This window comes from Pempheris klunzingeri, chromosome 16 (assembly GCF_042242105.1).
Source record: "Pempheris klunzingeri isolate RE-2024b chromosome 16, fPemKlu1.hap1, whole genome shotgun sequence".
Classification (NCBI taxonomy): Eukaryota; Metazoa; Chordata; class Actinopteri; order Acropomatiformes; family Pempheridae; genus Pempheris; species Pempheris klunzingeri.
Window position 1 is genome coordinate 21,401,402 of NC_092027.1, and position 15,118 is coordinate 21,416,519.

The following is a 15,118-nucleotide window of genomic DNA, read 5'->3' on the forward strand; positions in this document are numbered from 1 at the left end:
TCACGTGACCTGCCATTCAGAGAGCTCAGCGGGGTCACGTGGTCCCTGCGGCTCGTCTCTCCAGGTGGGGGAGAGCGGCCGCCCTGCCGAGATCTGCGCATGCGCATCAGTATTTAATCTTCCTACCGGGTCAACACACAACACCTTCTAACAGCAAAGTGTTAACGAAGAAGTTTGAAAAACAACGTTTAACCACTCTCTTGGCATTTGGAGTAAACGTTAGGCGGTGTTTGTATGTTTCATTAGTTTCACCCGCTGCAGAAAGTTACTTTTGTGACTTTATTTGGGTCAGAAGGTATTTGGGCAGGCTAGTTCCGCCTTTCTTTCTCCCTGTAATGGACAGCAGCGACAAGTGTCAGAAGTAATCGGGGCTCAAAGAGATCCAGGAAAAAAACAGCGTCTCCTGCCTTCTGGATACATTTCCTCACAGGATAACCGCTCACAGGAAAAGGTGAGTAGCCTTTGTGCGCGACGAAGTCCTTCTGAGCTAGAACAAGTGTGAGCTAATTGACGTTAGCTCACAGAGCTAATGCTACAGTACAGGGACAGTAGCCACCTGTTGCTGCCTGGCTCTGACTTACTTTAGCCAGCAGCACCCACGGATTAGCATTATGGCAGCACTCTTTGTAATACGCTTCTATCTTTAGCTCACAAACCTAGTTTTGCTTGGCCGAACTAGACAGGCAGAAATGTCCAGGTAGACCGAGTTTAGCTCTGTGTGAAGGACTCAGACTACGGTTACAGTACGTGTAGTTAGCCGTGTGTTTGCCTCGGTCACCTGTGCCCTGTATGTTACCTGCCTGCCGCTCATGTACATGTAACAATGGCTGGTGCGATGCTGAATGACTCTAAATAGCTTACTGGCTACTTATTACGTCTGTCTGCTGTGTTCAGGTCACTTAAACACTGCGAGGACATTAAAACCTACATTACTTTTTATTCTTATATTGTGACGTTTGCATACGAAGCGTCACTGAGCCCTTGTACCTCAGCATGGCGGCTGCAGCATCACATCACCACACGTACTGTGTACACTTTGCTGGCTGCAGGAGGCCTCAGGTGTCTCTGTGAAGCATTCCACTGCATTCCACCCACAGGCCCGTCTACTTGTTCCAACTAGCAGCCGGTGCCTTCAGTAGTGGCTGAAAGCAGTGATACGCCCTATAGGACGACACAGACTCTCAGGAAGAGGGAAGACAAAAGGAGCTGCAGCTTATTGTATTTGTTCTAGATATGCGGCATTGTAATCAGGTCAGTCATGTCATTGTGCTTTGTATACAGATAGCCATGGGTTGTTGCATCTGACAGGGATTACACCTCGCTGGGCGAAGAAAGAGGTGCTGGTTAAGTTCATCCTAATCTGCCTACATAAAGGTGGGAGGCATTTTGGAATGAGGTTGAGAGATTGACTGGCGTTGATTTTTAGAGGTTGTAAATGGTGGGAAAAGGACGCCTGCTGTGTCGTGTAACTGTAATCTTGTTTACAGTAACACCTTCTTTGGCAGATAACCAACTGCTGTCTGGTGGTAATGCTTACAGTCCAGTTTTCCTAATGATTAGGAGTTTGTCTTCCCAAGGAACATGGCTTTTTTGTGTGTGCATATCCAGGAATGATTTCTTAATGCTGCAGATTGAGATTCTTTGGTCAGTTGTACTATTTCCTCCTGTACTATTGCACATCAAGGGAAAATATGGCACATATGATCTATGATAAATTAATTTAACCCCCCTTGTGAGATAGAAAGCAGACTGTAAAAGTGGCTGAATAAGCTAGCTACTATGGCTGGCAGAAATAAATAGGAAACAGAGATGTGCTCAGGGAAGTTGTTCAAGTATTTGAGCATTGTGGGCTTGTGTGGGACTTACATAATCAGATATGTGTTCCATTATCAGCTAGCTGTTGACAGTGGCTCATTGAGATCCATGCAGCCCGCTCCAGCTTGGTTCTTCATTTAGTGATTGCCAAGTCTGCAGAAAGAACTTGGCCCAACGGCTGATGGTGCTCCCCTCAGCTCTGCAGAGCTCTGTCCCATTATCCACTGAACAGGAAGTTCTTAATGAGCTAACTGGGAACAAACAGGATTGTGCAAAATGTATGAACTACCAGAGCAGTGCAAACAGAGCACAGCTGATTTTAAGCATCGACTTTGCAAAGGAATCATATCATATAAGCATATGTCAGTTATTGTGTCTTTACTAAGGAAACACCATCTGTTATCACGAAACAGCAATTTGGTGCCGTTACAACTGAGTAAAATCCACATTAACTATTCACAGTTTGGATTGCTAATATTATTAGTAAGGAAGGTGTCTTAGATGTGTCAATGGCGGAGGCTGTGGTAACATGCTGCAAGCTTAGAGGAGGTGCGTTTTATGTGATTTTTAATTTTGAAGATGAAGAGCAGCAAGTCAGCCAATAAGCTTATCCATTTAGTATGATACCAGTTGACACTGGTTGTTTGCTAACCTTTCTGTTGCTCACCAGAGTACGCTTTGAGTTATGAGAGCGAATTACACCCTGGTTATCATTGGTTTAGTTACCAACAAAGAATGTCATTTAAATATCATAGTTTATTGCCTGCATCAATATTATGATGCAAACATACACACGTGTTCTGTCATACATGTGTATTTGACATTGACATTTGTGCAGAGTATATTCCTACTGAACATACAGTCCAAAACTGTCCTGAATAGATGATACACACACTACTCTGCTTACTATGACCTAATTGTGTGAGGTGGTGTGAGGGCTCACCTCCATGAAAAATCCAGTGAGTTGCACACTTGCACTCCTGTGAAACTACTGAAATACCACTGATCCTGTTACCAAACCTGAAAATCTGGCTGCCATTTTGCTGTCTGCTCTTTAGATTGTGCCTAGTGCTTGCTAAGGCTGACATAGTCCATGTGGGCTTGACTCACGAAGGCAACATGGAAGCATTGACTTGAAACCGGACATAAGGTCAGGGCCAGGATGTCTCAGGCTTCGAATGCTCTGTAAAGTAATGACAGCCCTGGGTGTCAGCCTGTGCGTCCGTACGTGTTTGCTCATGTTCACGGGTTTTCCTGAGGGCTTCAGCATTACATCTCTGGGGGGGGGGGGGGGGGGGTCTACTGGCTCTCTAGTTTACTGGCTTCTTTGCTCAAAAAGCGGTGCACATTGACCCACCTCTGTGTTTGCTTTGCTGCCAGCCTGCAGCAGCTAGTTGTTGCATTTCAAAGCAACAAACAGAAGCAAGATCTTACCGGGGCCTGGTGCGCCGGGAGGACATTTGATATCAGGATTGGGTCACAGTGGTGCTGAACTTTATCTATTGAATTATTTGTGAGTTCAAGTGCGTATCAACTTCTCTCTGTCTGTGGGCAGGTTGAAAACAATCGATAGAACAATAAATGGATTAAAGCTCGTTTTTTAAATGGTAAGAAAGTCAACTAATTACTGTTATTGTCATTTGGTTCAGATGTCATAGATATTTTGTGTATTACAGCTACTGTGTATGAGATCGCTGCACAAATGTGACTTCATCTTAACAAAATGTCCTACAGTAAGTAGTTACATTAATTAAAACACACATTCGATCTTTGCGATTAGTAATCTGAAGTCTTGTAGGCGTTTCTTTGAATCATCTCCACTGTACATGACCGTTCTTGTAGACATTTCAAGGACAAGCTGAGGATGTTCTGTAGCAGTAAGTTACACACTGGTAAAGTAGACATTGACCGTTTGAAGTGGTGCACAGTACAGACATGTAGTCCTCAGAGCAGCTGTTGAGCATGTGCTGTGTTTTCATTGCAGCTCAGGACTTGTCTAACCAGTTGGACTGAACCAAAGCTGACCCGGCAGAGGGTGTTTGGCTTTAGAAAACTGTGCGATTTAAAAGTCCAAGGCAGAGTTGCTTCTTCATTTTGCATGTAATGTAGGTAATGAACCAACAGCTCGGTGGTGTGTATGTCAATGGCAACAACTGTCTCTTGACAAAAGGATCGGTGCCATAATTCAGGCCAATGGCACCTGCTAAAACTTTAATTGAGCTAACTCAGCATGTTTTCAGGCTTAAGTTATGAAAAAAAAAAAAACCCAGCACCAAGAGGGAAGTTGACTTCTTGTCCTGCTGTTTTAAACACTCGTCTGGTTGTTATTTTACAGGAGTGCTGGAATCACTTTCGCTGCTAAGTTGTCCCACTGGAACCAGAAGTTACAGCCAAACTGCTAGGACAGCATTTCTGGGGGAGGATTTTATTGACGATCAATGATCTTCAGCAGAAGTAAGTCGAAACAAGGCGACATTTTGTAGCTGAATAAAGGAACTTATTGTACGTTTCTTTCATTTTAAAAGCTGCGTTCGCATAGAACCTGTGATTTATCAAAACACCATAAGAACTTGGCCTGGTCCACCTGATAAGTAGGTCAATCAATTAGACTCTTTCTTTTATGCTGTGGTTTACTCACAGCGCAACCTATCCAGTCTTTTTTTACCAGCTTGTTGTCGAGGGACTTTTGACATTCCAAAGTACAGCCTGATCCTGTCGTCAGAACCCTCCCCTGACAGCGTCACCACATAGACACATCCACTGGTTTTGATTGGGCAGGGCCATCATTTAAAAAACAACTGGGAGAGACAACACAAATCCGTGCGATCCTGGTTTTGACACTACGATCGGCTGCTGTGTCTTGCAGCAACAGAACGCTCAAACTTGTGACTTTGTAACCGCTACTTCCCTGCTGTTAGTCATCTCCATTTTCTGTTTGAAAGCACTTGGACCTGTTGTGAAACATTAAATCACAGACATCAGAGATTGCACAGTACGGCTCTTGAATGGGTGTCAGCTTTAATATGTGACTGACGGCTCATTAATCAGCTGTTATTATCGTTGTTGTTATTATTGAGCAAACTGAAGCGGTCAGAGTAAGTTAAGTCTGGTTTATAAAGTGCTTCTTCATGACTTTGAAACACAGACATGATACTTGCATACATTTCCACGGTATTTTTAACCAGATCTATTTAAACCTCCTTTCTGAAAGAGACCCACCAGAAAATAAGCCCTAAGGGCTGTGCTACAAAGTGAGATTAATGGGTTCACAAGGTATGTTGGACCTCAAGTCAGAGTTTTCAGTGTCTCAAAGGTGGGCAGCCATCAAGCCATGTTCCTTTAACCTGGCTGGATCGCCATGGTCGCTCCTACTGCGCACCTAACCTGCTCCAGAGGAGGTTATGTTCAGGGTCAGGGGGCATTCGTTGAAACCACCTCACCAGTAAAATGGAAGAGACCGGAAAAACATAGCAGCCACCAACAGACTCACAGTGGGAAAAGGGGGAAACGGAGACTCTCCTCTAAATTGCTTCCTCTCTGGTGGGGGGGGGCGATATAAACTGGAGACAGAGTGCTACGCTTCGGTGATGGCTCTCTACCGCTCCCATGAACTGAGACAGTCATCGACGTATATCCGGCTGCTTCCCACCCCCAAAGCTCTCTGTGAGTGCAGCGAGGGAGCACAGTGTGTGTTTATTTGTGTGTGTGGCAGCATTCGAATACTTGTTTTGGACACTGATTACCATGGCAACGCTTGGAAGCATTTGGGTCAGCCGTAACACACACACACACACACACACACACACACACACACACACGCACGCACGCACGCACGCACGCACGCACACGCACGCACACAACACACACAACACACACACACAACACACACACCACAACACAACACACACCACACACACCACAACGCAACACAACACAACACAACACACATAACACACACCACACACACACAAAACAAATTTCCACAGCATATCATCCATACACTAATAGAATAGACTGATGACTGCACAGCAGCTACAGACCTCTGTAGATGATGCTGTTATGCTTGGTCCTGATTAGCTGCTAAGTCCGATTTACACTGCTGAACACAAATTAAATAAATGAATTAGTCTATCAGTATTTATAACATATAATATTCAAACAATTAGATTAATTTCTCTTAGATTTTTTTCCCTGTCTCATTTCATCTTGGGACGCTGTCAGACCTAAGCACACTTTTTTAAAATTTAATGTTTAAGTCTGCTGCCTCATGTTTAAAGTGTACGAGTTCTGAATGTCCTGTCATGTTAGAAATATACGGGAGGCATTAAGAGTGTACTGAGTTGTTAAAGGAACATATCAAATGATTCACCTCTTGCTGTATTTGCAACAACGGCTTTTTTCTTCTTCGTAGCTCTCCATTACGACGACTCGTTCCTCTTGACTAAAGTAGGCGACACGCGATCACTCGGCGCTGATACTTGTTACCGACACACCTTTTGCTGTAGCTTTGGACAGCTTGTTGGTGTCACTACATTTTCAGCCTTCTCTACCTTTCTCTGCTTCAAACACACACACACACACACACACAACACAGAGCTTGTTCAGCTATTCATTGGATCGTTACGGTGAATTGATTTTTGGTGCAGGTTAGCAGAGCCGGGGTCATTTCCCAGGTGTGTTGACTGTCCCTCAGTGTTCAGCACAAACATAAGCTGATTATGAGGCCGAAGGAGGCTGCTCCGCTCCATCTGCAGTTAATTTCCCCTCTGGTATCAATAAAGTATTTCTATCTATCTATCTATCTAACACTGTATAACTGCTGGTTGCTCTTGGTGTAACATCTTGAGATCATTTGAATTATTTACATGGTATACGTAGAGTAGTTAATTTGCATTTAATACAAACACCCTAAGGATCCTGGTGTCTAGACTTCAATATGGAAGGCCAGATTTTTGGAACTTATTTTGTATTTTAGAGCATACTTGATGTTTTCTAGATGCCCTGGATCACAGATATATCCATAATGAAAAAAACATGATTGAAGATCAAGCTTGCTGGAGCTTTAATATGGGCAATTAGCTGCACAAAGACCTGCTGGATTGTTGCCTTTGACAACAGGATCATGTCTAAGACTGTAGGAGCACTGTTTGACTATGAGTCCAGTGGTCCTGAGCATTAAACAGCTTTTAATGGTCAGAATTGCCTGTGTGTGTGTGTGTGTGTGTGTGTGTGTGTGTGTGTGTGTGTGTGTGTTTATCAACATGTTATCAAATGTTCTGTTTATTTCCTCCATCACTGAATGGACTAACTTTGTTAGTAAAAGTGTAATCTTATTTTCCTTATGTACACATCACTTCGTATAAGAACACTGTCGAACACAACTCCTCGCACAGCGTGCTCATATGTACCACACTATCTTGTCCGTGATTTGTTCGAAACAAAGGAACTCATCAGCAGTACAGGAGAAAAGCCCGTCTTGTCTTGTTCGTTTCATATCTTTTAGTGTGGCTAGAAATGAATTTGACAGATAATTTCTCAGTTGGGACAGTCGTTTTCATGCCTCTTCAAAAGGAATTCAGAATTAGGCTCGTTGATTTGCCTTTCAGTCTGGCAGTGTTCAGAATGGATTTCCAGTCGGCCTGTGTGTGTGTGTGTGGGGGGGCTAATTAATGCACACTTTGTCTTAGCTACCACAACAGAGCTTTTGTTCAGCTGCAAACTAGGTCCCATTAGCAGCAGAGAACATCCAATCTGCTGCAGTGCCCCGAGAGTCATTCATTGATTTACTGAGTAATAATGGAAGCCTGAAGAGTCTGCAATGACTGGAATAACTTCTTCAAGTTCCCTCAGAGTTAAACTTCCAACACCAGCTGCTCTGGGATGCTGTAGTCCCCCCCCCGCCCAAACTTTTAGTTTTTATGAAATTTTATGTCCTTTCAGTGACTTTTTAAATTGATGACAAGTAAAATGTTTGTTTAGACTGTGTCGAAAAAGGCTTGTAATTAGATGCGAATCTGATAATGAAGTCATCTGTTGTATTGTGTTTGCTGCATTTTTCTTACATATGTCATAATGATGCCATTTACTCATTTGTTTCAGGAGCTGTTTACTGCTGAGTTTTGGACACTGTGATGGAAAATCCTGGTAAGGAGAAACCCCCTTTGTTTTTTAATACTGCTAGAATGTATGTAGTTTAAGTGTTTTAATGTTGTCTTGCTTTTTCGATGTCGTTGTGCTGAATAAATGTGTCCGCAAATGTAAAAAAAAAAAAAAAAAAAAGATTATAACATAAAAAAAAGCCAAAACACAAACTTTTATCTGTTTTAATTATTTATACCTTTGTATGTAAGGTGTAAAACAAACCCTTTATACCTCGAGGTTGAAACAGCATGTGATCTGCCTGTAGTGAGACTCGTGTTATCTCGACCATGGTATCGTGATGACAGAAAGTGGTGAGTCAACAAGCAGAGTGTTGCGTTATTGAGCTGCCCATTAAGGGGGTTGGCCCTGTGACGCATTGTGCTGTTGACACTGCAGCTATCTGATTGGCCCTCGCCCAGAGGACACACCTGTAGGTTAGCAGGGCCGGTTTGTCTCACTCTCATGGCCTTGTGTCTGTTTCACCGCTGACGACCTCAGCACACATCACACACGCTCAGAGGATCTTTGCTCCCAGGTTTAACTGCTGTAGTGTGTTTGCAGCATCTGTAGGAAAATACCAGGGATGGCTGTTCAGTCGGAATACATTCGTGAGTAAACATTGTTTCTATTTTTGGATGTTTTGGATGTTAAAGATTTACATCTCACTTACTTACACTTACTTACTTACTGTAGTGTTCTCTCTGTACTCTGTTGTCATAAATGGTCTGTAGTGCCTTTCTAGTTATTTCAACCACTCAAAGTGCTTTACATGACATCCTCATTCACACATCATTCATACAGGTAGAATGTAATTTGGAGGAGACTGTTCTTTCATACATAGGAGCTGGGGATCGAACCCCCAACCTTCTGATTGAGGGACGACCCACCCTATCACTGAGCCACAGCTGCCCACAGTAACAGTTGGAGAATGATTGATACAGTATTGAAATCAAATCATCAGTTACTGCTCTGGCCAATTAAAAAGCCATGGCAGGTCATGGCAACGCTCCATGATCGCTTTATAGGCAACTGGGCCATGGCAGGAACAGATTAGGGAAGCTTGATCTACTCATCTTTGCCTAGCCCTGTAGCCAAGCAGTAAAAATAACCTGGACTTCCTCTTCAGCTCTGCTCTCAAACCGATGTTTTTCTGACATGAAGGCACGGCCCTGAGCCACCGGAGCGCTTCACGTGTCGGCGTATTTTGATCTGAAAGGACGAAGTCATCGTCATCGTCAGCATATTCGCTCGGGTTACATTATATCAGCATTTGTGTTTTCACGATGACGTGGTGTGATAGCATTGCTGTGAGTCATCAAGTTGACTTGTTTGGTTTTGGTTCTCATGTCAACAGCAGTTTGTTGAAAAGCTGGAGGGAAATGTGTTTGTCTCCATCTGCTGCTGCTCTTTGGAAAGAGTGAAAAAGGATTTCGGTGTCACGATGAGTCACAAGGTAGAGGATGTTGTGGGCTGTGATCCCTGACTGTTTACCAACGACTCCCGGGACTGTTGTCCTATTTTACCGTCCTTGTACTAAGGGCCGATTGTGGGCTTACATTCCTCGCATTCCTGTGTCAGACCTGTGCTCCCGTGCGGTAGCTTTAATTGAACTGCAGAGGGAGCAACAGTGATGCAGCATCTTATGAAGTAGCTTATGTTGTATCGAGTGTCCTGATAACACAGGATAGTTCTCTCCCTCACTACACACCAAACCTCCCAGTTTAATTATGTTGCATGTTAATGCAGCAGCGTACTGCTCTTTATGGAAAGCTATTAATTATTGATATTATCTCTCTGGTCTGTAGAGACAAGGTGTCATTAACAGTGCTAATCTTGTGCTTTGGATCGCCATGTATAGACCAGATTCTGCCAGCGTAACCGTAGAAAACATGGTTTACGTTTTCCACTTTTATCTCATGCATGGAGGAGCTCCTCAGAACTCCCACACACTGATTACACATGACCTAATCACACGGTGCTCTGGTACGAGTGCTGAGACGCAGACTGCCTGGCTGCCCTGTTTCTGTCCTACATGGGCATGTATGTGAGATTAAGGCCTTGTGTCTGCTCAGGTCTTATGTGTTCGACGCTCGACTATGAGGCATTGACTTATGTCCAAAATGTATGTAAAAGTAAACAGCAGGTGTTTCCTGTGAAGCCTTTCTACGTTTGTATAATAAAAAAAAATGTAATTCCAGGTTATTTATTTATTTCTGTATCCAAACCTGAGGGATGTGTAGTCAAGGAATAGTTTGAGGCGTAGCTGGAAAGCACAGTGGCTAATATATCTGATAGAAGTGGTATCAGTTTGCACTTGCATTTCATAGTTTAAAAGGACAGTCCCTGAAGAGTCATTGGACACCTCCGCTGTGTCACTTCCTCTTCTCTAGCTTTGAGCTCCACCTTCGCGCAGCTCACCTTCCACTTCTCGAGTTACTTCACCAGCAGAGCCCGCCCCTCGCCCTTCAGGGAGTAGTGTTTTGTCAGCCTGAGAAATGGTGCTCGCGGGGGGGCCCACTCCATGGCAAATCCCTCAAGGCTCGATGGCTGGACCGGCCAAACCTCAAAGCTCGCCTGCTGTGAACTTTGCCCCTGAAAACTCCACGCTGAGGAATGAAAGGCATCTAAGACTGCTGGATTACCATACTGGCGTACCTTATTTATGAAGTCAGAGCACCAAGAAGGGAGGGACCTAAGAACGAGTGAGTGTGTTTGTGTTTTAATGCGAAAGAAGGAGGGAGGAAGGAGGCAGAGACCAAATCACACAGGCTGAAGGGAGGGGGAGGGCAAGTCTACAGAGGCTAGAGAGACTAAACGACACAAGTGAGCAGTCAAGGCGGTCTTGAGTTACAGGAGCTCCATGTCTGGTTGGAGAAGAGCAAGGTGGGTTTAGGTTTTCCTTTCCTGCCGCGGGCCTCAGGAGAGCCAGGGCTTGGCAGGCCAGTGGCGACAGGAGCCGTAGCATGGGACACAGTGCTAGCAGTGAGACAGTGGCCCAGCAACCGGCCCAACACAATACGGGTGAGTCCAAGACCAGAGGCTCAGCACCGAATCGTTGCATGTTGTCAACATGTTGACTGAATTTTAGGTGAGGAAACAACCTGTCCAGCATGTGTCCATTCGTATAGGAAGCCAGCAAGAGGGTACAGTGTTTGTAATGTGAGCAGATGTTTTGAAGGCAGAGAGGAACTGGAAGGCGGCAGGCACAGACAGGTGTAGAAGAATGCATGCAGATGGAATGTGGTGATTGTGAAATGCACAAACCACACAAACCACTCTCTGTGTGCATGCCCGCTCCATGTCCCTGTGGAAGCTTTTCTGAAAAACAAGATTTTGGGGTACAAGGCGCCAACTGACACCAGCCTTCCCCTTGTGAATCTGCCTCTTTTTTAAAAGAAAAACAAACAACAACTTTGTTCTCAAGTCATACTGTACTCCACAGTTGTGTCATGAACCCTGAAGTCCCAGTCTCTGGTTAAGCTAATAGCAGTTTAACCTTTAGAACCTGTTTTTGCTGTCTCAAGGAGGGTCTCGTCTCAAGTTGTATCTGCACACCTACAGTTCCTCTTGATGATACGGCTTGCAGCTATGTAGTACAGGATGCTCCCCGTCTGTCATCTGTTTTCTAACCTTAATTTGCTGCTGTCATTAAAAAGACACTACGGTCATATACTTTACTGCAGGATCTCTGTTCAAACACTTTCCAACACTCTTGTCTAAATAAAACAAGTAACACGAGAACATCCTGTTAGTTACGTATTTGCTCTTCATGCAAAATGTATTTTTGCCTGTGGTGTGCTATTCTGTGTAATGAGTCATATGGACAGCTTGACCAGAGGGCTGCAGGCCGTTGCATTATTGCTGAATGGTTAGTGCAGGTTTCATGCTTTTATCAGCCCTTTTGAGTGTGGCTGAACATTCACAGAAGCCTCTGTTGTTATTGCCGTCTTAGGTTTTGTTGAAACAAGCTCTCCTGCTTAGAGTTGGTTTATGAATGCTGAGGCGTGAGTGTTGGTGTGGTCCATCTTTCACCTCATCTGTTGGCGGTCACTGCCTTTTTTTTTTTTAAATCTGTTTGTTCTGTGAGAAGCAGCCGTCTCACCTTGCTATAGTAACACAAGGTCACCACATCACACACTTTGCTCCTGTCGCAGCGAAGCCACATCAGTGTTCTCCCAGTTCAGCGCCACCCCACCCCTCCCAGTTTACCACCCCACTGGTGTCTGTGTTATGTGTCAGGAATAGCTGTGAGGGCCAGTGCACTGCGCAGAGTTCACAGACCTCTGTATGCCTGAATAGTAGCATGGGATTTCACACAGACATGCAACAGCCTGCTTCACTTCATTCAGTGGGTAGAGGGAATACTTTTAATAGTTTATGAAGAAGGGTGTTTTTTTTTAAATCAACAATAGTGGATCATCTGAGACAGTCAGCCAGCACTTAGATGTGTGTGTTTTGGGAAATTGCCTGTGACTTAACAATCAATCTATAAAACTGCAAAATGATTTAATACGTCTGGCTGAACAGCGTCAGCTTATTCGCATACATGTCTGCCAAACAGACAAAGTGCAGCAACACACACAGTGATCCCACATTAAAGCTAATGAACGGGGACACGCAGAGCAAGGAATGACACAAAACATTGCTTATTTCCATACAATCTAATCTGACGTGCCTTTGTGGCGTTTTATCTACTCCCAGTAGGGGTAAATGAAACCAAGCGTGGGGAAAAAAGGGCCAATTAAAAAGGAGGTCAAGGCTGAAGAAGAGTCCACATCTTTCTGTCCTGTGAGATACATGACACAGTGTAGCACGACAGTGGTTCATGCCATGTTTGCAACTTACCCACCAGTTGATTCAGGCGCTGTGCTCTCTGCAGTGGCAGAGTCGATTTGAGCACATTAACACTGATAGGAAAAGTACTGGTGTTTGGGATTATCATGGCCAGCTGTTTCCCTCTCCGACAGACCAAGGTATCCCGTGTGAATGTGGAAGTTATTTAGTCTCAGAACATTAGTTTGAAATTGGTTATGTCATATACAGCAAGACCGATACATCAGCCCATATTAGCTTTGGTCATGTTGGCCAATGGTAACCCAGAAAAAAAAATACTGCAGCACAGAAATGCCACACTAGGTTTGCAGTCACTTAGAAGCCGCTACATTGTTATCTAATGACCAGACAGCACTGATAAGTTTATTTTAAATTGTCACGCTCAGTATGTCCAGTATCTCTGTATATCAGTATCGTACCGATGTCAGCATCAGCCTCAGCCTCAAAAATCCAGCCATTACGGCTTACTGCCAACTATAAATCAACCAACTTGGAATCCGTGATGCTCCCTTGCTTTGTAATCAGATGACATAAATCGCATAACAACCTTGGACGTGAAAATGTAAAAGTGGACTTTCTGCCAGGAAAGGAAGAGTACCAAGTTCCCTGCCCAGCTAGCAGCAGATCTGCTGGATCTCTTTGGCCAAGGATATAAATGAGATGGGACTAAACACTGAAACAGAGCCAATCCCAGTCATTTCTCAGTGAAAAGGGTTGTGGCGCACAAATGACCAAGTTTTTATTTAAGAAGATAAGCATATGTTGGTTGTTAGAAGTGAGTTGTGACTCACTGGTTAAAACATGGCTGATCAGTGAGTCAGAGAGATTGCAGGATGGGAATGTAAGAGCAGCAGTGGCCTCTGTGAACTGGCTTACTGCAGACTGGGTGAACTCACTCTATCCTGTGTGACATATAGAAAACCACTCTGCTGTCTATGTTGTCTGATCGTGGTTTTCCACTGTACAAACGTTGGTTTCAAAATGGATGCAAGCTAAAAAAAATAAAAAAACCCATACAGACAGAACAAATACCTGCAGACCTGCACGGTCGGCTCTTATATTTCTGACTGATCAAATTCTAGTAGGTGATGAAATGATCATGCATTAATCATTAGCCATCCGAATAACAAAATATTTATGTCAGGAGTTTTCCTGCCTGGCTCCATTTATCTCTGACCTTGAAAAAAAAGTCATCCTCAGCACATAGGTTTTATGGTGATTGTAAAATGTAACAATCCACTTTTAATCTCTCAGTGCAATGTGTTTGTGACAGATGTGATACAATATCAGTCAGGGCTTGGTAAGACAGGCTACCGTGTCCTCTGTCACATGCTGCTCAGCTGAAATCAGTCCGTTATGGGGCTGCTGGAAGGAAACGGGGATTCCATCTTTTTTACCTTGTTCTGCAGTGTTTCTCTTCTTCACAGTCAAAGTGAAATTAAAGATGTGGGACAACCAACATAAACAGCGATCAGAGTAGTAATCTAAGAATAATCATTGACCGATGACTGGTTTGATACTGTAATTATGTGGTGTCAAGTGCTGATGTCTATCGATCTGGTTGTATTGCTTGTATTTTAAAAACTAAAATCTAGTTAGACCTCAGTAATAACATCTCACCTTTCCACCGCAACAGCATCACTAATACAGTCAGTGATGCTAGTGCAGTGTTAGCGCTTCAGTGCTAACCCAGCTATGTATTTCTCCATAGCATATTTTAATGTGAGTCTCTCCATCACACTTGCCACGATCACGTATGTAATGCTCCGTGTGGAACTGCTGCAGTGTGAACATGAGCCCACCTGTCCTCTTGTATGTTCAGTTGTCGGAAAAAAGTGGTTAATTGCCTTTCCCGCCCTGCCTGCACTTAAACCGCAGGCCTCCTGCGTGGCTCTGTGCTCTCTGTTGTGTAACTGCTGCCATACGACTCATCACCTAAGAATTGTAATGGTGGTTTCACACCCACTTATTGCTGTCTTAGGATTTTCAATTGGAATTTTGAATCACGGTTTCTGACTCACAGCTGTTCGAGTTGTATCTGTTTCCTTCTCCTTGTGGTTTACTTGCATCGCTCTGGTTTTAAAACAAGGCTCTCTAAGCTTTTGATGTGTTTTGTAAGTGTTGCTAAGGGTGAACCAGACGAATGCAGAGGATATTGTATGATCCCACAGCCATCACTGCTGTGGCAAAAATCACTTTCATTCACACCGCCCTGTTGATACTACCTGTGCCAATATTTCACTGTCCTGCTTTCATGTGACAACTCTGACAGCTAAGTGGGCAGCGAGAAAGGAATGTGGACCAGCCTTGTTTTGAGATTTGGTCCTGG

General features: G+C 44.0%; 1 protein-coding gene across 5 annotated transcripts in view; it reads left to right on the forward strand.

The window, feature by feature from the left end:
* Window positions 1–130: 130 nt before the first annotated feature.
* The window catches only part of phactr4a (phosphatase and actin regulator 4a), a 31,072-nt gene continuing 16,084 nt past the window's right edge, over window positions 131–15,118 (forward strand). For 2 of the 5 annotated variants that reach the window (XM_070846310.1, XM_070846309.1), the window contains exon 1: window positions 10,712–10,977. In XM_070846310.1, coding sequence (XP_070702411.1) covers window positions 10,920–10,977 — 58 coding nt within the window. In that variant the 5' untranslated portion in view covers window positions 10,712–10,919. Of the gene's footprint in view, window positions 452–4,150; window positions 4,270–7,914; window positions 7,960–10,710; window positions 10,978–15,118 lie in introns of those variants that run through there. The other 3 variants (XM_070846307.1, XM_070846308.1, XM_070846306.1) reach the window with 3 other exon arrangements.